Source organism: Lineus longissimus, chromosome 2 (genome assembly GCF_910592395.1).
Source record: "Lineus longissimus chromosome 2, tnLinLong1.2, whole genome shotgun sequence".
Taxonomy (NCBI): Eukaryota; Metazoa; Nemertea; class Pilidiophora; order Heteronemertea; family Lineidae; genus Lineus; species Lineus longissimus.
In genome coordinates, this window is record NC_088309.1 from 23,800,274 (window position 1) to 23,827,250 (window position 26,977).

Below are 26,977 nucleotides of genomic sequence, written 5' to 3' on the forward strand. Positions count from 1 at the left end.
TTGTCACTGAAAATCAAACCAAAAAAGTTACTAGGAATACATGTTTTATACCTATCTTGAGGGACAGAAGCAGTTGACATCCTGTTCACTCTGTTTCATGGTCTTATGTTTTGAGCCATGAACACAATAGGAATTGTGAACCAAGCTATCATACCATCTATTATAAACTTACTGACAAGCTTGTCGACAGTGACACTCGAATAAGCCATCGCTGTACATGTCATTCACAGACTCCAGACAGTCGTCTGAAAGAAGAAGATAGTTCTTGATAAGTTCCAAGTTATGCTTTTGCCATTTATCAACTCAACAGAACTTCGTCATATACAGAGGCCTATATCTTTTGTGCACTGATTCTTTTGCCTTGATGAATTGCACAGCCAGCACTTCCAGAGGGGTGTTGTTTTCCCAAAATACTGAAACTTTAAAGATTTATGCATTCGCACACCTTTGCACAAGATTTACCTACATGTAGTGTGTCACATAGGCAAGCAAAATAACCCTTGACCTGTCATTTTCATTTCGATCCTAAGTTTACTTACAATCTGAGGCTCTGCAGTATGTTGAATCCAAATAAGCTGGCATACTTGGGTCAGAGCATCCACAAACCTCCACGTTCTTCTTTTGGATGCAGGTACGGACGCAACCCTGCAGTGGTTAAAGAATAATAAAATGGCCAAAAATGTAGTCCAGATTAGCAGTCTGTGTGCCCATTGTGCAGGTATGGTACAATCATATGTATCGTCTGAATTTTGGGAACAACATTTTCAAAATCTCTTTATTGATATCATTCGTGCGCCTGGTTTTGCTTCACATATGGGACTTCGTTTTGATTGCTGCTGGTAGCTTTGCTGCACTCTTCATATTGCCATACCAATAAATGAATGTTGGTAAGGGTCAAGTTTTAACAGTTCTCACCTGAATTGAGTATTGGCTGCTGAAGATCCTGTATTCATCTTCACCATCAGTACAGTTTCCGTGGGGAGCTTGCAGGCGGTTCATCTTGACCTAGATAGCAAGGTTCGATGAAGTAAAAATCTGAGCTAAGTCTGTGAATTATTAAGGATTGAAAATACCGTCGAACCTCCCTTGCCTACCTCCTCCTTTAAGCAGGACAGTGACAGTGACCACTCACCCTCTCTATCAGGGAAAGAATTTTTCTCCCATATGGGTTATTTCTATACAGTATGTCCTCTGTAATCAAGACATCTCCTTATTGCGGACACCATTTAGTCAGTCCCGAGGGTGTCCTTATAGAGAGGTTCTACTGTATTAGTTTACATGTAAGCCTTTACACTTTGCAAGAAATATATCAATATGAGGGTTTCTTGCATAATCTTTGTTTGGGAATCCAACAATTTATGCAATGCTCAGACGGTCATGGGTGTATGTATCGATAAATTGATTATTAGCCTGTCCCTTGGTTTCTAATGAAAAATTAATTATGTAGCTAGAATTAGAAATGTAACTGCGCCAAAAGAATATCCCTCAGGTTCCGGGTGTTAATCAAATATCCGATAATTGGAAATATCAATAAAACATTAATAAAAAGTCATTTCCTAATATGGGCACCAGATATAGAAAAAGAAGTTTTTCCAATTTTGTTGGTGCCAACTGCGCAAATCAAACTGGCACAAACCATCAGCATTTTCCTAAATCAAACTATTAATTAACACTCTGCAGTATAACTAAGGGTAATTAATTATTTGCTGCAATTAGTATACTTCTTTATTCACCATCACTGTTTGAAAATATTGTCATTCACTCCCACATATATTGTAATTTGATACATTTTCATAATTCATATCTTCAACAGGGGCACTTGCAATAAAGGAAATAATCAGTGACATGTTTTTTTATGTGGCACATTGTTGGTTAAATGGCATTTGTTAATACTGTCCCTGGGGCAATTTCAAAGTATTCACTAATATTGCAATCCCTGATTATGTAATGTTATATCAGTAACCTAGACAACATGAAAAGCATCTGTTATGCCCAGGCAATTTGAAGGGTTGGGCTTATTTATATCCCTTAGGGCTGTATACACTTGGATAATTTAAAAACAGACCACATGCTCGGGCTATGTGAAGGGTTTGGCATATAATACACACCCTCTACCAAGTCCACAGGCTAATTAACTGAGACAACTTAAAACCAGATATTGGACAATTGGGCAGGGTCTTTCTTACCATTTTGAGTCCTAGAGATGTCTTTGTTCCCGGTGATAACTCAATGCCATCGTCCTCCGGGAATGGTTGAACTCCCTGCTGTTGAATTAGAACACGGACACCAGCAGAAGGCGTCAGGGATGGTAGATATTCAGCCTGCTCTATAAATAAGGTTAGCGAGAGACCTGAAATGACGGATAGTCTAACATGAGACCTGAAACGACGGCTGGTCTAATATGAGACCTTAAATGACAGATAGTCCAACATGCGACCTTAAATAACGATAGTCTAACATGTGACCTAAAACACTGATAGTCTAACATGCGACCTAAAACAATGATAGTCTAACATGAGAACTTAAACACCGATAGTCTAACAGGAGACCTGAAGTACAAGTAAAGTTGGTTACACGGACTTACCAAATGTTGGTCCAGGTTTTGACGATCTTAAGACGTCTACATTTTTAGCTGAATTAAATGTGTAGCAGTTTCCGTAATGGCGATTGTAGAATGCGGTAAAGTTCCTGAAAAAAAGATACCTTTTTGCCTACATCAGGAGAATATAGACTGCAGTAGATGGTGTAATATTGGTCTCAGTCCAAAGTGCTCATTTGAACTTGAACTGTCAGGAGGGAATCGAGTGATTCAGCCAAATCCACAACCTTTCGATCATGACTCAAATGCTCCTTTGCTGCCCCGTTCTCTTAAGTCAGTTCAGATTGGTGCAAATAAATCTTCAGGTGGGAAGGCAATGCTTATTTAAGACACAAGCTGAAGCAACTGATGAGGCTTTCATTGCCCCGCTCCCACCACCTCCACCAAAGGGTGATTTTTTTTGTCAACTCACGCTGGTGTACACTTTCTTCCTTGCCAGGTACATTCTAGTAAGAGATCTTCCAGTCTGTGGCCCATTGCAATTCTTGCACTTTGTGGGATCTCATTGAGGAGGGCACTAATGTTTCGGGCGGCCTCATGACCGACTGTCTTGGAGCCAGGGTCATCAAACCACGGCATGTCTGTGATGTTGTATTCAGGACTGAACTCACGGTACTCCTCATCATGCTGAAGAAATAGACAAGTCAAGTCACATTATTTTGGAAATATAGTTTTTATCAGTAATCCTCAGGTGAATGGACATGCACTGGCTACACACCAGATGCAGAAGACTGGCCATGGCCCTCAGGATGAAATTTTTTGAAATTGACCGAAAATCACAATGTCTTTTTTTATCAAGTGTCTTTGCCTGACTGATGACTTTTGGGAAACAATTCATTCACTTTTGATAGAAGAAAAGAAGTCTTACCGGAGGTTCCATGAGAGGCTTTAACTTTTCTAGTAGAGAAACACTCCGTTTTGTTTTTCCACCACCACTACTACCATCACCACCACCCCCACCTCCACTTTGTCTTCTGCCACTTGCTGCTGTTGTCTTGGCAACAGTGGTCGACGGCGCACTTGTCGGTGTGGTGTTTGGTACTGTTGTTGTCTGGGCAATGGTAGTTGGCATTGTACTTGTAGGTTGGGTACCTGGCACTGCGGTTGTTTGGGCCACAGTGGTTGATGGAGCAGTTGTAGTCGTGGTACCTGTGACTGTTGTCTGGGCAGAAGTAGTTGGCTTAGTCTTTGTAGGCTGGGTACTTGGGGCTTCTGTTGTATGGGCAACAGTAATCACATCAGGTGGAGACGTCACTGAATTATAAAGAAGGCAGGAGTTGTAAAAGTTATGGCCTTGTTTCACCACTAACCCCAAAAGACCACATCTTTGTTAAAGCCTCTTCAAACACAAAATATTAGTTCATTGTATCATTGTTTTTTGCACACTGCCAGATTACATGAAAGGTAACTTGTTTTGTACTAAGAATTTTTAAATGGATATCATGAAGACTATATACCTCTAATGTGAAGTTCTGTTCATCTGAGGGGAAATTCTCACCTTTTTCATTAATGGTGCTGCTCCCTTCACTGCTACCGCCCCCTCCTGTGTTGCTGCCATCAATGCTCCTGCCACCTGCTGTGCTACTGCCTTTACTGCTGCTACTTCCTTCACTGCTGCCACCTCCTGTAATACTGCCTTCACTGCTGCCACTTCCTTCACTGCTGCCTCCCTCTCCTGTGCTGCTGCTTTTACTGCTGCTACTGCCTTCACTGCTGCCTCCCTCTCCTGTGCTCCCACCTGTACTGCTGCTACTGCCCTCACTGCTCCCACCTGTAATACTGCCTTCACTGCTGCCTCCCACTCCTGTGCTCCCACCTTTACTGCTGCTACTGCCTTCGCTGCTCCTACCTCCTGTAATACTGCCTTCACTGCTGCCTCCCTCTCCTGTGCTCCCACCTGTACTGCTGCTACTGCCCTCACTGCTCCCACCTGTAATACTGCCTTCACTGCTGCCTCCCACTCCTGTGCTCCCACCTTTACTGCTGCTACTGCCTTCGCTGCTTCTACCTCCTGTAATACTGCCTTCACTGCTGCCTCCCTCTCCTGTGCTCACACCTTTACTGCTGCTACTGCCTTCACTGCTCCCACCTCCTGTAATATTATCTTCACTGCTTTCAACAACAATTGATTCAGTATCAATAGTGAGATCAGCAGCCTCTGGTGGGTCATTTTGAATGAATAGAACCAAAGTTTCGGCAAGATTGTCACTGCTGATTGATGTCACATCATCAGCTGTAACATGGTTGGCAAGTTCCACCTTTGACAATACGATGACACTTCCTCGTCTGAAAAATGGCATGGAAATGAACATATCAAGTTGAGAGCAACATTAACACTTAATGGGCAGCTCAAAGTATTGGAAGTTTGCAGCCAACCTCTCATTTTTTGGTCGAAGGTAAAAAAGTACTGTGTAAGGTTGGAAATTGCCATACTAGTTTTCTTAGGTAATTATCACTGAACATTGTATAGGATCACATTGTCATTAACTTACTCAAAGCCAGTAATTGAAACATTCCCAACCGAAGGATTGTTGCTGTACGCACTCAATAACTAAAAGAAAAAAAGCAGCATTTTATACATTGGCTATTTTAGTAATCCAAATAGTCACTCAATTAATTCAAAGATCAGGCATGGGTTCAAGGGGTGCATCACGCTTACTGGAAAAAATGCAAGAATATGCTATATGTTCTTCATGCTAGGTGTCCAGTTTATGCGAGGCTATCAACCACAAGTAGGCTGAAGGCTGAATATCTTACCAATGTCATCATCTTTGCCGCCAGTGTCTTATACGTCTCTGAATAAGGGTCCTCTAAATCATTGGTGAAGTTTTGCCTCAATTTAATTGAAACATCAAAGGATGGCTCTGCAATGTAAACAAATTTTGATCATTACCGAGCAGGGGTTGTACAGTATGTTCTCTTGTATGCACAAATCAAACCCCCACAACTTAATAGAGCCTTAGTGCTTGTTAAAGTTAAAGTTAAAGCTTTGGGTTTATAGTCTGATATAACTTGAACAATATAGGTTATCATCTGACTTTACACTTTACTGGTAACCCCTTCTTGTCAACTCTAGTTCAATCGTATGATGGGAAATTCTCACCTCCTGTGCCACCACCTTCACTTCCACCTGTGCCACCACCTTCACTTCCACCTGTGCCACCACCTCCTGTAATACCACCTTCACTTCCACCTGTGCCACCACCTTCACTTCCACCTGTGCCACCACCTCCTGTGTCACCACCTTTAATACAACATGATGTGAATAGACTTTTAATGACAGCGACACGTAGATTTACCTAGTTCTGCCCAGGTTCTTTATAAAAATAGTTTGGTATCAATTTCTTAATCTATTGAAGCATTGCTTCAGCCTTGGGATGTCAAAAACTTAATAAACATGACTGGTATGTAAAATATTATGAATTTCAGTCACATTGTGAGAAAATCTCACCTCCTTCCTTGGAGCTTTCTCCAATTAGTCCTTCCAACCCTCCTCCAGAAGGAGCCTCCATCCCTCCACCACCAGGACCACCTTTGCCACCAGGACCACCTTTGCCACCACGCCCTCCTTTCATCTGTGACTTCATTGTTTCCATGATAGATTCAAGAACAGCAGTGAACTCTGGGCCTCCTAATGACTTCTGGGAGAGTCTGAATTGATTCAGGTTACAAATTGATACTGCTGGGAAGTCCAGTTCTTCAAGAACAAGCTGTAAAACATGACATGTTTGATTATATTGCTTGGAATACTAACTCTTTGAGAGCCATTTAAAAAGACGTGGTGCGTTTAATTAAAAAAGGCCTCCATCCTGAATCACAACAGGCAAATTAAGACGCAGTATTTTGTCCCTCCGAATTTTTATAAATCCCACTAACATTAGGCATCAATCCCAATATGTCTAGCTGTTTTCTACCCAGTGTCCCAAAAAAGACGTTTCCCCCTCTTTATTCATTTCTATTTATCTAAATCAACAGTAATCATGTAAATCTTGCATTAAGTTGATTACTTTACCTCAACGTTGACATTTGTGGGATAGTGGCTATAGTTGTCTATGAGCTTCCAAGCCTCCTTCACAAACATACAGGAAAAGCCAATGAATGCAGCAGAATAAAACAGCCTTAAAAGTATAAACTTTGAGTTTACAGCCTTTGGTAAGCCGTGCCCAGAAAAGCTGTCGAAAAACTCCCTGGTGATGAGCCTGAGATTCCGTTTACCTCGCATTGTCCTTTTTTCCCAGGGTTGCTAATCTTGGTTATTATAACTGTTTTATGTGTAGTTAAGCAAGTTAGACAACAACTCTTTGAATCCCGCTGCAGAAACCACAGATGCGCTCTTATCTAGACTTGGACTTCCCCTTTCGGTACTAACATAAAAAAGGTTTTTGGGCACTTCATCTTCCCTTCAGGGAAAGCAACAACCAAACCATGGTACTCATATCAAAAATCAACAACAGCAAGCACTTTTCACACTATCAGTCTTCTCCCATTTCAGAAATCAACTATGAGAATTTGTATCCAGAGTCATAGAGAAAAAGATTCAGGAGACGCAAAACCATCAATTCAAAGTGCAGTCATTAGACTCGGAGAAAGTATATCAAAATATGTTTCCAAGGACTCGTATTCCATTAGTTCTGACTCGTCGATGAGATAACTTGTGTATCCGATAAGACTCGCCTTGATCTGATCAGTGAAAAACCGAAACACTCTCAAATAGCCGAACATGTCTGTGTCCAGGCAGTTGACAACTGTTATATCCTAGGTGGAGTTTAGAGAAATATTTTCATACACTTCTCCAGGGTGTTCTGAATAATTGATGAGTGATTTGAAAGGAAATGTGCCGTTGTGTAATTCTTGTTTATTTTTATCGGAATTTCCCTCAAGGTTATGGATTTTCAGAAATATGGGTGACCTAGTCATTTGATGTGACATCATGTTTCTGTATTGTTGATTCTTGGTGACTGCTGTCAAATTATTGATTTTTGGCAAATAACAAACCATTTAGAACTGTTTGGCAGATAAATATTGAATAGTTTTGGACTTAGAAAACAACCCTGTCTGCTCAGAAACCTCTTCGAGACCATGCCTGATAATTGGACATTTTGGCTTGGTGTTTATCAAAAGAGGTCAATAAAGCATCATTGATCATGTTGTATGCTTTGAAGACTGATGTTTAACATATTTATGTTGTCATAATGGTAATAAAAATACAATCACTATGTCTGCTTCAAAAAACTATTTTGTCCACTTCTGTTCTGAATTATGAGCTGCCTGCTTCAGAAACTTACTCATGCTTGTGCAAGTTGTGACATTGTCTTCATACTACCCAAGGACAGCTTCCTCAAAAAGGTCACATTGGTACACCCTGAAATCGCTTACATGATTATGTTGATGCAAGTTGTGACATTGTCTTCACCACTCATTACACCACCCAAGGACTGTCTACCAAAGACGTGACCAACCCCTGAAAACTGCATGATCATGGTCATGCAAGTAGTGACACTGTCTTCATACCCAAAGTAGTGACACTGTCTTCATAGCCAAGGAACAGGCCATAGGTACTCAAAAAGTGCAGGTGTGACTGAGTATGCACTTCTTGTAACACACTGAAAGGATAGCCTCCGGACACATGATGTCCCCCTCGAAAACTGCAAGTACAATCATCTTGGAGCAAGTTATGACCTTGTCTTCGTCCCACATTATGCCACATAAGGACTGTGTCACCAAACAGGCCAGATGTGCATTATCTGAAACCTGCCTTCATCATCATGTTGATGCAGGTTGTGAAATTGTCTTTACCCAGCATCTCGCCACGTCAAGTATGTCTTTCCCGTGCTAGAGAACAACCTTTATTCTTTTGGGACACCCTGAATAGCTACTTCTTTATTCAGTTTATCTGGTCCCTGCTGGAGAACAACCAATCATCACTTGCCTGTAATTTGGGACTTCTCATTTCGCCCCTGTGAGTGAGCATTTCGTCCATCATGTCTCACTCTTCTTGGGAACAACCTACAGTCATTGGAGACACCCTGAATAGCTGTCTCCTTGTCAGTTATGTCCTGCTCTTGTGAGAGAACAATCTACTGTATTTTGGGACACCCTGAATATCAAGCATTTCATCCAGTCTTGCCCATGTTCGTGCATGTGCCTTAAAGTCCTTTGATGCACCCTGAACAACTGTCCCTTAATCAATTATGTCTCGCCCTTATGAGAGAACAACCTACTGTCATTGGGGAACCCTGGATAGCAAGCATTTCGTCCGTTATGTCTCGCCCATGTTAGTGAACAACCGATGTTCGAGACACCCTGAATAGCTGTCTGTTAATCAGCAATGTCTTGCCGTTGCGAGAGAACAATCTACTGTATAATGGGACATCCTAAATAGCAAGCATTCGTTCAGTATGGCTCACCTACGTTGGTGAACAACCTACCGTCTCTGAGACAGCCTGGATAGCTGCCTCTTTGTCAGTTTCGCTTGTGAGAAAACAATCTACTGTGTTTCGGACACCCTGAATAGCAAGCATTTCGGCCGTTATACCTCGCCCATGTTGGTGAATGACTTGCTGTCTTCGGATACACCCTGAATAGCTGTCTCTATCAGCTATGTCTCGCCGTTGTGAGAGAACTATCCAATGTCTTTGGGGACACCCTGCGCGGCATAGCAAGCACTTCTTCCAGTATGTCTCGCCCATGTTGGTGAACGACTTGCTGTCTTCGGATACACCCTGAAAAGCTGTCTCTATCAGCTATGTCTCGCCCATGTGAGAGAACTATCCAATGTCTTTGGGGACACCCTGCATAGCAAGTACTTCGTCCAGTATGTCTCGCCCATGTTGGTGAACGACTTGCTGTCTTCGGATACACCCTGAAAAGCTGCCTCTATCAGCTATGTCTCGCCCATGTGAGAGAACTATCCAGTGTCTTTGGGGACACCCTGTATACAAGTACTTCGTCCAGTATGTCTCGCCCATGTTGGTGAACAATCCACCGTCTTCGGATACACTCTGAATAGCTGTCTCTATCAGTTTTGTCTCACCCTTGAACTATCTAGTGTCATTGGACAACCTGCAGAGCAAGCATTTCGTCCAGTATGTCTCGTATGTTGGTGAACAACCTACCGTCTTTGAGACAGACTGAATATCAATCTGTTCAACAGTTACTTCTCGCCCTTGTCAGAACACTTCATCCAATATGTCTTCTCATATAGTACAACCTACAGTGCAGTCTATTTCATCCAATACATCTGGTCCTTGTTTGGGAACTACTTACCGTCTTCTGGGAAACCCTGTATAGCTTCATCCAGTTCATCTTGCTCTTGTTAGAGAGAAACTGTCGTATTTTTGGGACAAACTGAGTACCCAGTACTTCATCCATAATGTCTCCACCTTGTTAGATAACAGCCTACTGTCTTCTAAGACGCTCTAAATAGTGAGCATTCCGTCTATTACCGCTCACTCATTTTGGTAAACAACCTACTGTCTTTTGAGACCACCAGAATAGCTGTCTCTGCCTCGCCCTTGTGAGAGAACACTTCAATCAATGTATCTCCCTCTCATTAGATTAGGGCCCGAAATGACCTTTGTGACACCCTGAGCAACTGGCATTTCATCCAGTATGTACCCTCCTTGTTCTCTTTTTAGAGTACAACCTACCGTCTGTTGGGTATTGTCTTCATATAGTACATCTTGTCCTTGCTTTGGGAACTACCGACTGTCGTCTGGGACACGGCCGTAGAAAGCTTCATTCAGTACATCTCGCTCTTGTCCGAGAGAGATCTACTGCAGTTTTTGGGAAGCACTGGGGCACTCTGAATTAATAAATACTCATCCGTCACGTCTTGCCTGATAGTGACAACCTCACCCAGCTCTAATTCCTCATGTAAATCTTGTCCTTATTGGAGAACAACTTACTGTCTTTTGGGATACCGTGATCAGTTTATAGCCCTTTGTCCGGTTCAACTATGGAACAACCTACACCATCCAAGGACAGCTTCCACAAAAACGCCACATGGACACTCAAAGGTAACTGCGTGGATGGCCATGTTGGTGCAAGTTGTGACCTCGTCTTCATCTGTTATCATACACCTCCTCCCCTAACAGGCCACGCAGAAAAACTGCATACAGGATCGGGTTGACGTACATGTAGGAATGGTCTTCATGCTCCAGCTCATCAAGGAGCGAGGACAGGCCCCACAAACAGCAATACGGATACTTTTCCACCAAGCAGACGCCTTAAATACACCTTGTGGATTGTCGTCCAAAGAGAGAACGAGATGCAGGCCAGTCAATTGGTGTCCCAGAGTGGGCAGTTCTGGAGCTCTGGTGACTGATCAGAGCTGATGCACTGGCACCTTCCAGACTCGACCATGTTCATCCTCTTGAGGTGGTCTTTGAGTCTGCATTGGCTCATTGGCTCTGTCTTTGAGAGCGGAGGAGTGGGCGTTCTTGGGTTATACTCCAACATGTCCATTCTCATGAGAATGAGTATAAAGGGATCTTAGACTCGGGAGATGAAGTAAGGGGATGTCATGGTATGATCACAATCTAACACCATTGGTTTCTGTAGTGACACCGTCTTCACTTCTCATTATTACACCACTCAAGGACAGCCAAGCCACAAATAGGCGACGTTGGCACTCCTGGAATACGGCATTTGCGGCTATCATGCTCACAAGAAATTGGCAGTTGCATTCATGACATGGTCTTTGCCTTCGTGAGAGAGTACCACTGCTGTGTTTACGCTTAGGAACTAACAACATCAGTTCAATCTAACGGGACAGCTCCACAAAACTGCCTTCAATGTGGACAGATGATGTTCTGGCCTGACAGCCATGCTCTAAAACTGTTCTCAATGGCCAGACTAAAGTTATAGCGTGATTGTGACTTTGTCCATTCTACAAAGACAATCATCCTCCAGAACCGTCTTGAATATGGCGACATATGGGCACCAGCGTGATTGTGATTTTAGACATTTTCCAAGGACAGACAGCCAACCGTCAGAACTGTCTTGAATATTGGTGGGTGGGGTGGTTGCGGGGGGGATGCTATAGTATGATTGCCGCCTTGTCCATTCTACCATTCTCCAAGACCATCAGACAGTGGAATAGTTCATGGTTGTGACTTATTGTGACTATTGTGGCAAGGGCAGGACGTTATGGACGATGAGTAGCTATTCAGGGTGTCCCAAAAGAAGTCATATGATTCTCAAGGAAGAGGGAGATGCAAACTTAATGGAGACTGTCCTAAAAAGGAAATTTGATGTTCTCTATCAAACAATGTACACTGGATGGAGTCATTCAGGGTGTCCCAAAAATAGTTGGTTGGAATTGTTCTTTAACAAAGATGAGAAATAACTGATAAAGCTATAGCTACCCTTGGTGTCTCAGAGGACAGTAGGTTTTTCACCAACATGGGTGAGACATATTCAGGGTGTTCCAAAAGACAGTAGATTGTTCTCTTGCAAGGGCGAGACTTAACTGACAGAGAGATATTCAGGGTGTCTCAAAAGACAGTAGGTCGTCCACCAACATGACTGAGACATAATGAATAAATTGCTCACTATTCAGGGTGTCCCAAAAGATGTTCGATTGTTCTCTCACAAGGTTGCGTCATTGCTTATCAAGAGACAGCTATTTAGGGTGTCTCAAGAGACAGTAGGTCGTAAAACAAAATGGCTGAGATAAATAGAAATGCTTGCTATTCAGGGCATCCCAATAAGCAATAGGTTGTTCACACCTGATGCCACTTCGAACAAAAATAACAAGTCAGATATTCACACATAGCATTTACTTTTAAATAACAAAAATAGATTATCCCTACATCACCTGGTGCATACACACTGACTATGATCAAGAGCACTGCCCCAACCTCTCAAGGAGGGATTCAGGTCGCGCTGAGTGATTACTAGCCTCATTCAATGAGCCACCAAACTGTACTTCTGTCACTGACCAACCCAATCAACTTCGTTTGATCATCTTTATTAGTGTTAGTGACAAGTTCGTCAATTCCAGAGACATAACAAGTTTAATGAAGGAATGCTTTTGATTGACAAAATCTGTAAAGCGTCTTGATGTTACAATACAGCTAATTCAACCTTGGCATAAGTCTGGACCTTCAACACAGCCGCAGTGATTCGGAAATCAGATGAGTCCTTGTTTATCAACCAATAGGTTTATCTGGCTTGTCTCTGGGGCAGGCGTGACATTTTTTTATGATAAGAGTCACTTTCCAAGGGCTCTGATTGGCAAGCATGGTGGCCAAGTGAAGGAGGCTAGATGATTTGTGATTATTATACAGCAAGACAAGAAGATGAACATTGGACACTTGTTAATCTTGTTATAGTGAGGGAACCAGGGGATAGAGGCAACACAGGGTTAAGCTCCGGGTCTAGAATTCCATCAGCAAGAAATGGTGCATGACTTTACCAAGTAAACTGATCTGACCCTTCTACCAGATCTTGTTGGTCATTCATGCAGAAAATGATGCACTGCAGAAAAACCAGATGGTCCAACATTACGGACAAATTTAAGCCGAGTGGGGGCATATATTTGCAATACACCATATTACAGTTGCTTGCTAACAGTAGATAGGCCTACCAAAAAATAGCCAAGCAGCTCTTACCACCTGGAGTATCAGAACAAGGGTACAGAGGTTCAAATTATGATCCAAGAACAAGGTGATTTTTTTAATCTGGTTGATGTCATCAAGACAAGATGATTGTCTCATATTGTTTTTTCCAGGCATACTGGACATCAATGACTGTTCTTGAACAGGTAACACGGTACCTGTCATCAGAATGACATCTTGTTCTTGGATCAAGATCTAAAATTTTTTACTTTTTCTGATGCTGAGAAGGTGAACTACAAGTAAAATATTAACCTTTTTGCTAATATACAATATGAGTCCCAACGTTAGGAGTACATGCAGTTCAGTCAAAGGAAATAGAAGAAGGTAAGAAATATAAAGAATTACACTTATCAGGGAAAAAGACAAATCAATCAGGCTTTTCACATACCTGAAAACATGTTCGACCTTTTAGCAGGGCTGCAAAGGACCGAGGTGCAGAAGTTCAAAACAACGCTGTGTTTTTTGTTTGTGGTTTTAATGTTTTTACTGAATGTATTGGATTAATAGAGAACGAGAAAGTTTAAGTTATCTAAAACATACATTGCTGGCATAATATTGCACAAGAATCTCTTTTTAGCTCAAATTGTCATGTTCATTCAGTATAGGAGAACCTATAACACAAAATTATCATACATATCTGAGTACATTTCTAACAAGAGTGGTTGAGGTGGGGTTAAATCAAATTTCAAGAATATCAGAGGAATACTCTCTTCTCTTCATACGTCTGAAGCAATACTCTTCGCGCCCTGTTCGAATTCATCTAGATTATTGGCACAGTGGAATATCAGGAGGTTGTTTACTTTTCAGTTGTGACCACGTCCATATGCAAGAAGGACAAAATACATTATCTCTCTCTCTGAACAATTGTTTTGAGCAGCAAAGAAACTATTATATGTGACCTGTCACAGCAAGACCAGGCATATGTCGCTCTGAGCTTGGCCGGTTCTCCGGGGAGACAGCTATCTACAAGATATTTCTGGACTGATATTTCATGACTACGTAATTTGGTAAGCCAGGCTTTCTTATGTATTTTAAATGTCCCTATCAACTATCTTAGATATCATAGCTAAGCTAATGAGGTGTCTTCTAATATAGACAAGCATGCAACCCATTATTTTTAAATGTTTCACAGAAGTTTGTGTCCAATCTTGATGATATTGAACATGTTTATTAATTCTAAAACTATACCAGTAGTTCTATGATGAAAACTACCCAATGGTACATGTATGTACACAATACACCTCTATATCATAGAAAAAATACACCATCAATGTACATGTATATGTTCAGAACATCTTGCATTAACCACTGGAATGTTGACACATGGAAGCAACACAGCCAACCAGGAGTGTATTAAAGTTAGTGTTGACGCTAGGTGTTCAGTGAATTAAATGCAAAGAAACACCCTCAATTTAACACCAACTTTTAATCACCAAATTATTTCTTAAAAGTTTTATTCTTGTGGATCCAAGTTCTGAACCAACTGTACATGTAGGCCTCATCAGATATCTATGATGTTACCAGTTCCCGGTAATTTTACCGGCTAAACATGTTAAATCCATTCACTACTTTTCTCAAACAAGAATTTGGATTTCTGCTCAGGTATCAGCCAATCAAATGCCCTATAAGCTTAATGGCAAACGTCTTTTGAGCCAAACAAGCAGGCTTGACAGGTGCATGGATTCTTATTTGCCAATACCTGATCGTAAGTCCAAATCCTGCTCGAGGAAAGTGGCAAAAGGAATCAAAATCATAAATTCACTATGTGCAAGTTCCGAACAATTCATACACAACAAAGGGTCAAATCCATTGCATACTTAGTATTTCTCTACATATTGATAATATCTAATGGATCTATCTGAACATGCTAAATTTCTCTCTTTCATGAGACTTCTTCTTAATCATCGGATTTCATCATCATCAATGCGATAAACCAATGCGAGACACTATTAAGTCCCACATACTGATATTTAGTCCTGACATGAACATTTTCATTTTGTACTTGTCAGAACTGAATTTTCTAATGAATAATATTTCTACATTTACTATTCTGGATCCAAATTTAAAATCACATCGGGGATTTGACTATTACAGAGAAGCCACATTACCTCCTTAAAACCACATTTCCCAGGAGCATGTTCTCTCAAAATATGTCACAGCATGTATTTGTACAACAAATATATTGCTTGCCGCAATACTTCTTATACGTGACTAGATATGGTTATAAACTATATACAATAAGGCATTTTTTAGCAAACTCTTTTACAGGTACTTCAGATTTTCGGCCATGAGTAATTCCGAGTCATTTTTTACATGCAATATTCAACAGCATGTGCAGGCAAGCCTAAAAATCATTCAGAATTTTTTTAGTAGAGATTATCATAATAGATTTTTAGGTTATGATGTCGTCATTTTGTCTATTATAAGAACTTGTAACTGCCAAGTAGATGTGCTGTGGCAGGGAGTGTGGTATCAAAAATATGACCCTCATCTCTAAACCAACGTTACACAAACACATTACCATTGCACTATTTCTATGTACATTCTAATTCTGGCCTTGCTTATTCAATCACTTTTTGCTCCGCAAAACATCAGATCACAATGAAGATTTAATTCAAAATATAAGATTTTACTATCATATTTTATAAACTTTTAACTTTCGACTGCTAAATTTTCACCTAGATTACCTCAATTCGCAAAAATAAAAAATCCAACGAAAAACTTTTTGATCAGAAGACGTACATGTAACTATCCCTTGCATCATTTTATCACCTTTGATTGAGCAATATGACTCGCAATTTGAGGTTATGACTACAAATGTTTGAATAAGCACAGCCACAAAACTAAACATGGAATATGACATCACCATTTACAGAACCTACAGTAATATACATACTACAGATTTCATTAATCATCATATATACAATTAGTCTTATTTAATCTTTAGTTATATTTATCATGTCAATTATGACATATTCGTATAAAAATGACATTCACAGGACATCTACAGATATGGAGTCATCTTTAAAAATCCAGTAGGAACTTGTGAAATTTTAAACATCGATTCCTATAAATTTGTACCTGAACACATTTTCAAATCAGAATTTCATCGTGACATTGATAATCTAATCCATAACGCATACTATGTCTATATGCAAGGTATTCAAAATAGAGCCAAACTCTTCATTTTCTGACTTAAATCATTGCTATAACCAACTAACTTCATGTCTCCTTCACTCATCAGTCATTTATCATTTCAAAGTCTAGATCCTAACAGCTACTTTCCAGCCCACTTTTTGGTCCCTCTATATCATCCAGGGCACAATATAAAAGATAAATGCTTGCTTCTATCACCACAATTGCCATGAGTATTCAATATCAAATCACAGGATCTAAACAGGGTCTTCTAAGATTCATTCAATAAGATTACTTGACAAAAGTTTCAGAAAAATTAGAAAATGAAGAGTTTGATTACGCAATACTATACAATTATTGTTTTCTATAAATATGAATTTCTTGCTCGGTTAATACCTCTAACATATAACTTGACTAATAACCAGCCAATTGCTCGACTAAGGCATGCACTTCCACCAATAAAAAGCTAAGGGTGCGACTAAAGGCAGGAGCTGGAGCGTCAAATTCATAGGCTTCAGGTGACCAGTATGCAGTGAGGGGCATGGGCTGTGTTTGATTCAGCACTAATTACACTCCTCACACAGTATGAATAGTTTTGATGCACTGTGAGATAGGAGAGACCCCTATTGGTGATTTAATGTAATTTATTCTGACCTACCTGGCTCAAGCGTAAAGTCCTCCCTGAAAGAAAGAAGCGGCGGGCTCTGTCGACTGTGTGTCAGGACACTATCAATCATGAAGCTGATACAAAAATTCTCCACATAACATATCAATAATAAGGTGTTGCTGTTTATCTGAATACTTAAAAGGAAATGTTATTGCTAAGTTACCTTTTTGTTCCGGTGTGGTGGGCAACCTTTACTATATGCCTATTTCCCACTAATTTTCTTTCACCAAGATTTCCAATTTAAAACCTCTTCCAGAATGTAAGGTTTTTCAAATGATTTCTATGACATACATGTACAGGTATATCCTTTAAAACAGGAAAATTTATATCAATGAACTGGCCTATTGCAACATGTGGACAAAGTCCTTCTCTCTGAATGGTCTGAGTAACCCTGCTTCTATATGTTTGCAGATATCAAATTATTCCAGATGACCGGAGGAATCGTACCATCTCTAATGGCCAGAAATCATATTAATGAGACTAAGTTTGGAATGTAACCAATCAAATAGGGCATCACGATCAGAAAGTAGGGTATTGTAAGATGATACTTAACAGATGTCACCTTGACCTCTAAGGCTTTGACCTTGACATGACCTCAGTACGCTCTCCCAAAAGAGCCAAAGGTACAAGGTGGGACAAAACACTTGGGAGTCCAGATGATCAATGCATGCCACTGAAATCTGTCATTTCAAGCCTGAAGCTGATTCTTCATGATGAAGAAGCACCACACACTGCACTTTAGGGACCTACACAGAGCATCTAGAGCTATGTCCTAAGCCAAGCCAATTTAGAGACACCTTGTAGGTATAAGCTCAACCAAATGAAGAGTATTGTCGCAATACATAGACATTCACCACAGAAATAAATTTGAAAAAAAATTGTCAAATATAAACTAATCTACCAGGCGAAGTCATCAAATAGAGATCACGCTAAAAAGAAAAAATCTGCTTCAACACATACATGTAGGCCTATTACCTTATCATAAGTTAGCCCAAGCAAGTAAAATCGTAATCTAATCAATTTAAATCGCTTTAAACAGGATATTAATCTTTCAGGTGTCAAGGATATTTGAATATCTTTATTTAGAAGAAAGAAATCATAGCAAACTGCACAAATATTCAGCGTCATAAGGTACAATTTCCCCAAAAGTGCGCACTCCAGAGCTAAAACTGATGGGAAGAGACACACTGCGGGCAGCGTCAAATGGCACAGATGTAGTCTCCATCTGCAAAGTTCTAACAGAAGAAATCTTTACAATTCTAATCAAATGAACAAACTGATTAGGCTATGAAATAGATATTTGCCCAAACATCATGGAGTGTACATTGTTTCAGCAGATGAGTTTCTCTTCAAGGAAGGTCGGTGATGATGTCAACGTAATTTTCCGGGAAGTATCCCGTCTTTCCGTGTATTTCACCCTCCAGCCAGTTCTCGTCGATGCGGTTGGTGAGGTTGATGATTTCACCTTGCTCGAATCCCAATTCACCTTCGTTTTCTGGGTCAAAGTCATACAGGGCTCGGGCACATGGGTTTTGGAAAGCTGCAAATATAATGGTAGATTTGAAGGGGTGCGAGCGAGGCATGTACGCCCTAACATCATAGCCTCGCCATGTGCATGATGCACTGAACTACAAAAGCGGGCTGTCAAAGTACAGTAGAACCCCTCTATTACGAACACCCTCCGAACTGTCAAGTGCCGTCCTTATATACAAAATGTATAGATATATCTATCTATCTATCTATGTATCACATTTATATAGCGCCCTTATCGGTCCTATATTGGGCCGTTCAAAGGCGCTTATCCTGATCATGTACTTACATGAGTGAGGCTGATGTGCTGGAGAAGGCATCGGGGAAACAGAGTATGTCGAGCCATTATCAATATCATCGTTGTTGTACGGTGAGAGACCTTTACTTGAGTTCAGACGTGCTGGAAGTTCGGCCTTTGGTCGTGCTGCTGCCTCACCAACCCTGAAAATATCCATTTCAATTAGAAACAGCGGAGGGGTATCGAGGTGTAGTTTCAACCTAGAGATCACATTGGTTGTCTCTTTGTTCAATTCTGATTGGTTCAATTCCTACTTAGGCAAGTGACCTCAATCTTACTATCCAAATAAACCTTCCCTGCCCAAATAGAGGTAACCTTGGGTACATCCCCCCCCCCCCCCCATCCAGCGCACAGTGAAAAGGTTCAACCTATCCCATGACTTACTTCTCCTTGAGAGACTCCTGCAGCCTCCTGAGTGCTTCAGCACAGTTTGTGTGGTAGTCCACCAGAGCATCCACTAGTTCGGATAGCTGGGTGATCTGCTCAACCTGAAATGTGTAAATAGACAAACTTGCCATGAACAATCAAGGAGGAAACATACTCCCTTATCTCCAGAGCTAAAATGATGCCAGTACAAACAACAATATTTTTGACAGAACCACTCTGACAAGCGGAAATGTCCACATTGTGACTACAGCAAAGGACACTCCGGACAACCTCTTTAGGGGTCTAAAGCTGTGCACTCTAGTTCTATTTTTCAGTTCCTGAATACAACTAGTATAGCATATTTTCATTCTGACTTACATCATTCTCGAGGACATTTTTCATAGCGATCCATGCTAGCTTTCTCGACTCTTCAAACTTCTCCTCAGCAAGCCTGATCTCTTCCTCAGATACAGCTGAACCTGAAAGAAGTGGACTGATGCATGAGAAGCTATTTAAAACTCTTTGTAGCGTAGAATTGGTCCTAGAATTGCTCTTTGCCTGACTCTAGGTTGTTATGAAGATGATTTCCTTTGCTTATGATGAGAAGTATGTATCTAGTGAAGCCAAGACAATATTTGAAATCTCACAATGAACTGAGGTTGAAGATGATAATGACACGATTTGAAGAAGTTCAAAGCTATGAACTTTTCAATGAACTGTTTACCAAAAAAGTATAGACACAGACATTGCCTCTTGAACCATTCACCAAAGGTACATAAGTGTCCCGGCTTATGAAGTATTCAAATTTGCTCACCAATTGTGACACTCAACACCAGGAACAGAGATCTGCGAAGAAGCTAACACCCGATCAGCATATAGCACAACCCAGCCAAACATGCCTTAAAGGGGAGACTCAATCCGTCACGCTTTATTTGGAATGTTATCCTACAACTTTTATGATGAAGGATGAGACAGAGTCTCCCACTAAATGGCAAAGTATAGCGCGGCTTTTGACACCATAGTATAGAGTCCCTCTTTGACACAAGAGTTTATCATGTCAAAATACAACATTTTCAAACACAATGATAAAACTTTGTACACTGCATCTGGGAGAAAATGGGATATCCAATATTTATATTCGCGCAAAAATAATCTCATTGTGTGATCTTTATGGTTTTTCGTATCATACAGAAAAGTTGAATTCTAGGCATTTCAACCCTATTCCAACGGCACCCAATATAATGTGATCTGCCTCATGCTATAGGACATAATGCTGCATCTCTAGATATCATGCATGATCTAGTTGCATTTGAAAGCTGATATCAAGATGACAAGCTAAATAAGCACTTTTGCCCCATAAAATAATGTCTGATTTGGAGATATTTGATAATAGAAAGACTGCTTCTATGCTTTTTTGCGAGGCCCCCATGACAGCTGTGACAAGCAAGTCTACCACAGACATGTGGCGATGAAAAGGCAAGTATAGGACCCCCAACGTTACCAATACCCAACACCTCGACACTGATATCCAAAATAAAGAAGTCACCAAGAGATTCCATACACAAACCAAGCAATATCACTCGAATCACAAGTCTGATTGACCTCAACCAAGCAGGGAAGTATGCATCTAATCACCAGGATCTGTGGGTTTCTTGTATGTGGTGGTGTCTGTCCAGGATGCAATGATATTCAAATCTGAGTGTAAGCAAAACAGGTACCATATTATGCAGCAGTCAATGTGAACTTCCCCCCGCCCCCCCGGTCAAGAGGGCCAGACTTCGACACTTTTCACCAAATATGGAATATCCTGTCATAATCCTGTGAAAAGTAGCAGTGCACTGAAAAACAGAGTTCACCTTGATCGCTGCATTAGTGTACAAGTCCCACATATTATCTCCCTGAAACTTTTTGGGAGGGCTGTATTTGGAAGAAATCTTACAAATTATCTTGAACTGGTTAAAGGGGAAAGTTGACATACAACTAGCTTTGTCAGAATATCAGCTTCGATTCATTGATTTAGTTTTTTTCAACAAATAAGGGCGCTATGTTCAAACATATGAAAGGAGTACCAGGTTGTGATAAAATAAAGGACTTGTGCAAACTATATGGTATTCACAGTCTAAAATGCAAATGCTGAAGCGTATCTCTGTGCACACACGCCATCTACGAGTATTGTATAAGAGACTAGAAAATGGCTACATAAAATCTCTCCAAAAACCAGAGGTAATTTTAGTTCAACTGAAAAGGCAAAACTATTAAGCCAAATCAAGAGCAATCAGCCCACCCTTTTTTACCTAAACTCATGCTCCACTCAAGCTCATATAATGATACATGTAGTTTCAGTGATGTCAACGTTTAAATTTCCAAAGTGTGGCACTATCAAATACCCCTTTTGTAAAGCACCAATCATTTGCAAACAAACTCGTCTATATACACAAAAGAAAGTTGTGGCTTCTTGTCACTGAATCTCACTGATTCATCAATATGAATATTCTTGTTATGGGCCACAGCAGACTCACTAGAATCTCAGCCTTTAACATCCTCAAGAACACTGGAGAATGCATACAGGACTCTACTTTGGCCCATAACTGGTATATTCAATCAATCTGATGAACCCGTGACACAAATACTTCGAGCATACTGTTTCCAAGGCCATCCAGGACCATATCTACAGGCATTACCCTTTCAAAGATTGATGGGCAGAACAATTATTCTCTTTGTACAGAAAAGGTCCAGAACTTTCTCTGAGGATTCTTAACTTGTCTCAGTTTCAGATCTGAGTATTTGAGTATTTGAGCATGGACTATATGGGTGACTTGAAACAAAAGGTAGCAATTATTCTAGAAATAATTCGTTTCCCATCAGTCTGACAAAAGGCAACAACCAGCCCTGTGGATGAAGAGAAACGGCCGCAAAAATGGCTCTGAATTCCGTAAAATGCCATGCACCTACTCACCGTCTTTCACTACATGCAAAGATGAGAAAGATGAAAACATGAGGAGTGATTCTTTGCTACTTTAAGTTAGACAGGGTGTTGCAAAATGACGAGACAGTACCATTATACAACTGGCAGAACTAGTCACATGTCACCAAAAACGAAGCTACTTTAAGTTAGACAGGGTGTTGCAAAAACTGTGCTTTGGTCATTTCTAAAATACGCATTTCATAAGCTTTATTAATCAACCTTCCAGATATCTTAGGAATTGGTGATCGGACAGCCATAAGATGTTGTCAACAGTAGTGCATTATCAAACATGTTAGGCCTGCAAGACTTCTAATGCATTTTATTCAAAAGGTTCCCTGGAGATGTGTGACTGACTTTGCCTGAACTGGTAACATAATGGGACACCTCGTCATTCATGGGACACCCTGTACGACGGACAGGATGTTAGCAGACATGCAACAGCAAAGATCAATAACAAAGCTGCAGCAGAAAATATTTCCATCAAACATTAAATGCACATTTTATCAGATAAAATACCCATGCTCCTATACCGATTTACCGGTAGGCAAACTTAGCTAAGGAACATGATACAACTACCATGGCATCGTGCTTTAGCCGGACAGATATCTGTTGGCCTAGATGTATTTTAAACTCCTAAACCGCGGTAACACTTTATACTTCTTACCCAAACAATCAGCACGGTTAGATTTTTTACCTGGTTTCTTTTCTAGAAATGTATATTGATGACCAAAATTAATATCTTAATCAAATAAGTGATGAGAAATGGTACTTTTACGAAAACAATTTGAAAAGTTGACCTTAAAACATTAAGAAATGAACATGAAATTGCAAAGGCAGTCTCTGTGAATGTATCTCACTCCTCTTTATTCAGAAAGTTTTGAACAAAACCAACTGACAAGCAAAATTATGAAAAAACACACATAACAAATATCAATATTATTGTTTTCATGGTGCAATATTCAAGTGCATGAAGTGAATTTACTGGTGAACCAATCATTTAAAATGAAAGAAACAATAAGTTTTTCTCTCAGATAGTTTTTATCAGTCATTCGCCATTAACACTGACACTTAATACAATTTGATAAAGGATAAGAATTCGACAAAACTGCAGCAAGAGTTTTCACATGTCTTGTTGAAGGTGATTTGTGATGAACACATAAAACAATAAAACAATTAAAAATACACAGAGGAAAGGTATCTTGTTTCAATATAATTACCATGATGGCCGCCATGGGCTGGAGAATAGAATTGTACATTAAGCCGACTGATTTATACTGGGGTGTCCAATTGGTGAGTTCACTAAGAAATCAGATTTTCGAGATATGCTGAAATACATCAAACTTATTTCCTGCCGGAAGCATTTTTCACTGTTTCCTTATTGATAACACACAAATCTTAGCAATAATTTGATTTGAAAAAAATCTCGGCTGATTAATAGGTTTTTATATAGTCAATGTCACAAGAGGCTGGGATACATCTCGATGATGATGCATTGTAGCTGTCTTATCTGTCAACATAGAAAATCAATACAGCAAATCCGATCTGCTGTCAGGATTCATATGCATACTTGAAACATGTACATAAAGCCTTGAAGAAGCCTGGCGCATTTTGCATAAGAGTTCAGGATGCCTGGAGCATATTGCTAGCCTTCAAGGCCTGCCTGGTAAATAGTATGTTGGAATACGACAGCTTTTATACAAACACAGACGTGTTTCTGAAAATTGAAGAATTTACTGAAACGAAGGATAAGCTGTACTATAGAGTGCAGGACGAAATTGGAAGACCAGTGTGCAAGGAACTTGAACAGATTTGCACATGGAAGCAAAAAAGGTTAAACCTTTCAAAGAAGAAAGGCTGAAACTCAATCGTTCACCACTATATTTCCCTGCTACATTTCTAAACTTTGGAACACAAACTAAATGTGCATTATATTAAACAGGTGCAGCATTGATTCTAAACAAACTTGAATGGACTTGCATGGAATACTAGGCAATCAAATGCCAAATAGCACCATTATATACTATTCTGAGCTACGAATCACATTGATGACAGAATCACTGCTAAGACGTAAAATACAAAAATCACCTGTGCCCTGAAGCAGACTACACAAAAGCCACAACAAAAGACTGCTGACCAAGATGAGATTCCACTTCTAGTCTTGATATTGACCTCTCAATATCATTGCTCTTTAGAATGACCATGACCTTCAATGACATTGACTTCACCTTTTAAAGAATTTTAAAGGGGGTATGATATCTCTCTTGTCATGATGACCTTGACATCTCATCTGCATTTACCGTGACTGGTTTTGACTTCTCCGTCTGATTCTGAACGCAATTCAAGTGATCTACAAGCACAATCAGAACAACAAAATGGCAGAATTCCCCCCAGAATAGGTAAATCTGGTCAGCCTATCGGCACCACACACAAATTTCAATCTAACTAGGACTTTGACAGAGAAACTGGACTGTACTTTGTACACGGTATAACAACAACTAGTCGAAGCTAGAGGGCAAAAGGGTTTGTAGCATGCCGACAAATGCACAGAAACTATACAACTCACCGCCAGTGGCTATGGGATGAAACAGAGAGTGATGTCAGTATAGCTATAATCATCAAACAAATCGAGGAGGGATTTTAGTTCGAATTGATGAAAATGTGTTGGAATTTACAAAGACTAAAGGGAGGCATTAACAAGCTTGTTTATTAGTAAATATGAAATCAAGAACACTGTTGTACTATGCTACATGTATAGGAAAGTCAATTGTCTATCACAAAACCCCATGCCACAGTATTGACAGTTCCCTTAAGGTATTGAAGAGGTGCCTACGAAATCAGACAAGCATCTGATGAAGACATTTACTCTCATGACTGCAGCACAGACTAGAGCTATCATTAGCGCTCACAACTTACGAAATCAGGAATTACAAAAACAATTTTCACAAAATTAGTAATGGCTGCATGCCGGTAGTAAAAACATGCTTTTTACAAACACACAAATGTGTTGTTGAGTTAGAGTCCTATTTCTTATATAGTGCTTTGCTGGAGGGAAGAATGAAGATGGAAAATGACAGGGAGTGGGAAATGACCCACTTCCATTGTTGAGAGGGGATATACATAACCAAACATCATAGTGTGTGACATACAGTGCAACGTGAAGGGTGGGTCGGGTGCAAAGGATTCAGAACATGAACACAGACAAGTAAACCCAAACTCCATACTCTAGTTTAACCAATCTGAGACCACTTCACTAATTACTAAGAAATCTGACACAAAGGCCAACTGGAACATGACCTCACGACCATTGGACAACTTAGTGTTGCCAATGCGAAAGAATGACAATGCGCATTTTGCCCATTTCTAGAATATTCAGAAATGGTGTTAGATTGGGGAAACTAGAGTATTTGTAGAACAAATCTTGTTCAATGAAAGCTACCATCAGCAGTAAGAGCCAACACCCAGTGACATTTACCCAGCAACTACAGTATTAATGTCAACTCCACATTTGACATCACACGAACTCGCTCCCTTACTGGTTTTGCTTGCTGCTGATGAAAGCAATCGAACAAAACGGCTCGTTTGCAGGGCACCTTAGACATGTCTGTAGGCGTAGATGGTGACAAAAATCAAAACACAAAAAGAGAGGAAACAGAACAAGAAGGAAATGTGCAGGATTTGACAAGCAGAATGGGCTACCCATAATGGAAATTAGTCAGAATTTCGGACATTCAGTGAGTGAAATCAAAATACTTTGTCTTCAATCTCATGACCATCTGTTAACAGCAAAACCACACTTTTGACATCTTTACCAAAAGTGCTCTTTTCAATGACGATCTTCCTGCTTTTTATGTCAGAACCAGTTAACATAGCCTTGACGCATATTCGCCAGCTATCTGGTTTCATGATCAATGGGCTGTAGCATTGCCATGATTGATCAGCCTGCCTCCATTTTATTGTATAAAACTTCCATGAGTGCCTCTGTTGATGCTTTCGCATTCTCAGACAGGGGTCGGCAAGGTGGACACGACGTTGGGAGGTGCAACGCTTTCAAATGCTTCATTGAGTCCAACGGTTTTCCAATACCGTCATCAGCTTGTTGGGGTGCTGAACCAGAGAACACCAATAAACTTCCAGGCTGCCAAGCTATCTTTTTCATCACTCAAGACACTTGAAAGTAATTTGACCATTCAACGCAATTCTTTCATCCAAGAAAGAACTCGGTGAACACAGACAAAGATTTCTGAGAAACTGATAGGGCAAGCAAACGGAGAGAAGATGCACAACGCGGTGACTGTACAAATATTGGGTAGCCCAAGGGTGGGTGATATGAAGATTATACTTAGATGAAATGTTAAGTTTGTCGAGGCCCGTCAGCTTACCTCCTGTTAATGAGAAGGAAGAGAATGGTTAGTTTACATACGTCTAGCAATACGAACGTGGGAACGAACTACATGTAACTACTCTATATGAAAACCTGGCCCTTTGTAGCCATTATTGCTAATGAAAACAATGACTTTTAATTCAAAACTGTAAGTTAGTGATTTTTAATACTCCCTCATGCCAATTGCCAAAATATCCTGCTCAGGATATTATAATGGGACGTACAGAATATTAGGATGTGCATTACAAGATTCACCTATGGGATCAGAGATACTCAGGTTATTGTATGAGCATGAGGCAACTATACTAATAATTTTGCAGAAAGAGAAAGAACCAAAAGGTCAAGAATGCAACAAGCTTTCTTAGTGGTGAATTCAGCACTGGAGCTTGAATCAATCAGGAAGTTCCATTTATT

General features: G+C 40.3%; 1 protein-coding gene across 6 annotated transcripts in view; it reads right to left on the reverse strand.

Annotated features, from left to right (window-relative positions):
* Window positions 1–12,366: 12,366 nt before the first annotated feature.
* Window positions 12,367–26,977, reverse strand: part of LOC135483144 (endophilin-A-like) — a 33,644-nt gene continuing 19,033 nt past the window's right edge. For 2 of the 6 annotated variants that reach the window (XM_064763741.1, XM_064763737.1), the window contains 4 exons: window positions 19,596–19,696; window positions 19,236–19,339; window positions 18,843–18,994; window positions 12,367–18,563 (listed from right to left, as the gene is read on the reverse strand). In XM_064763741.1, coding sequence (XP_064619811.1) covers window positions 18,373–18,563; window positions 18,843–18,994; window positions 19,236–19,339; window positions 19,596–19,696 — 548 coding nt within the window. In that variant the 3' untranslated portion in view covers window positions 12,367–18,372. Of the gene's footprint in view, window positions 18,564–18,842; window positions 18,995–19,235; window positions 19,340–19,595; window positions 19,697–22,173; window positions 22,185–22,846; window positions 22,889–24,745; window positions 24,757–26,977 lie in introns of all 6 variants that reach the window. The other 4 variants (XM_064763739.1, XM_064763735.1, XM_064763740.1 and 1 more) reach the window with 4 other exon arrangements.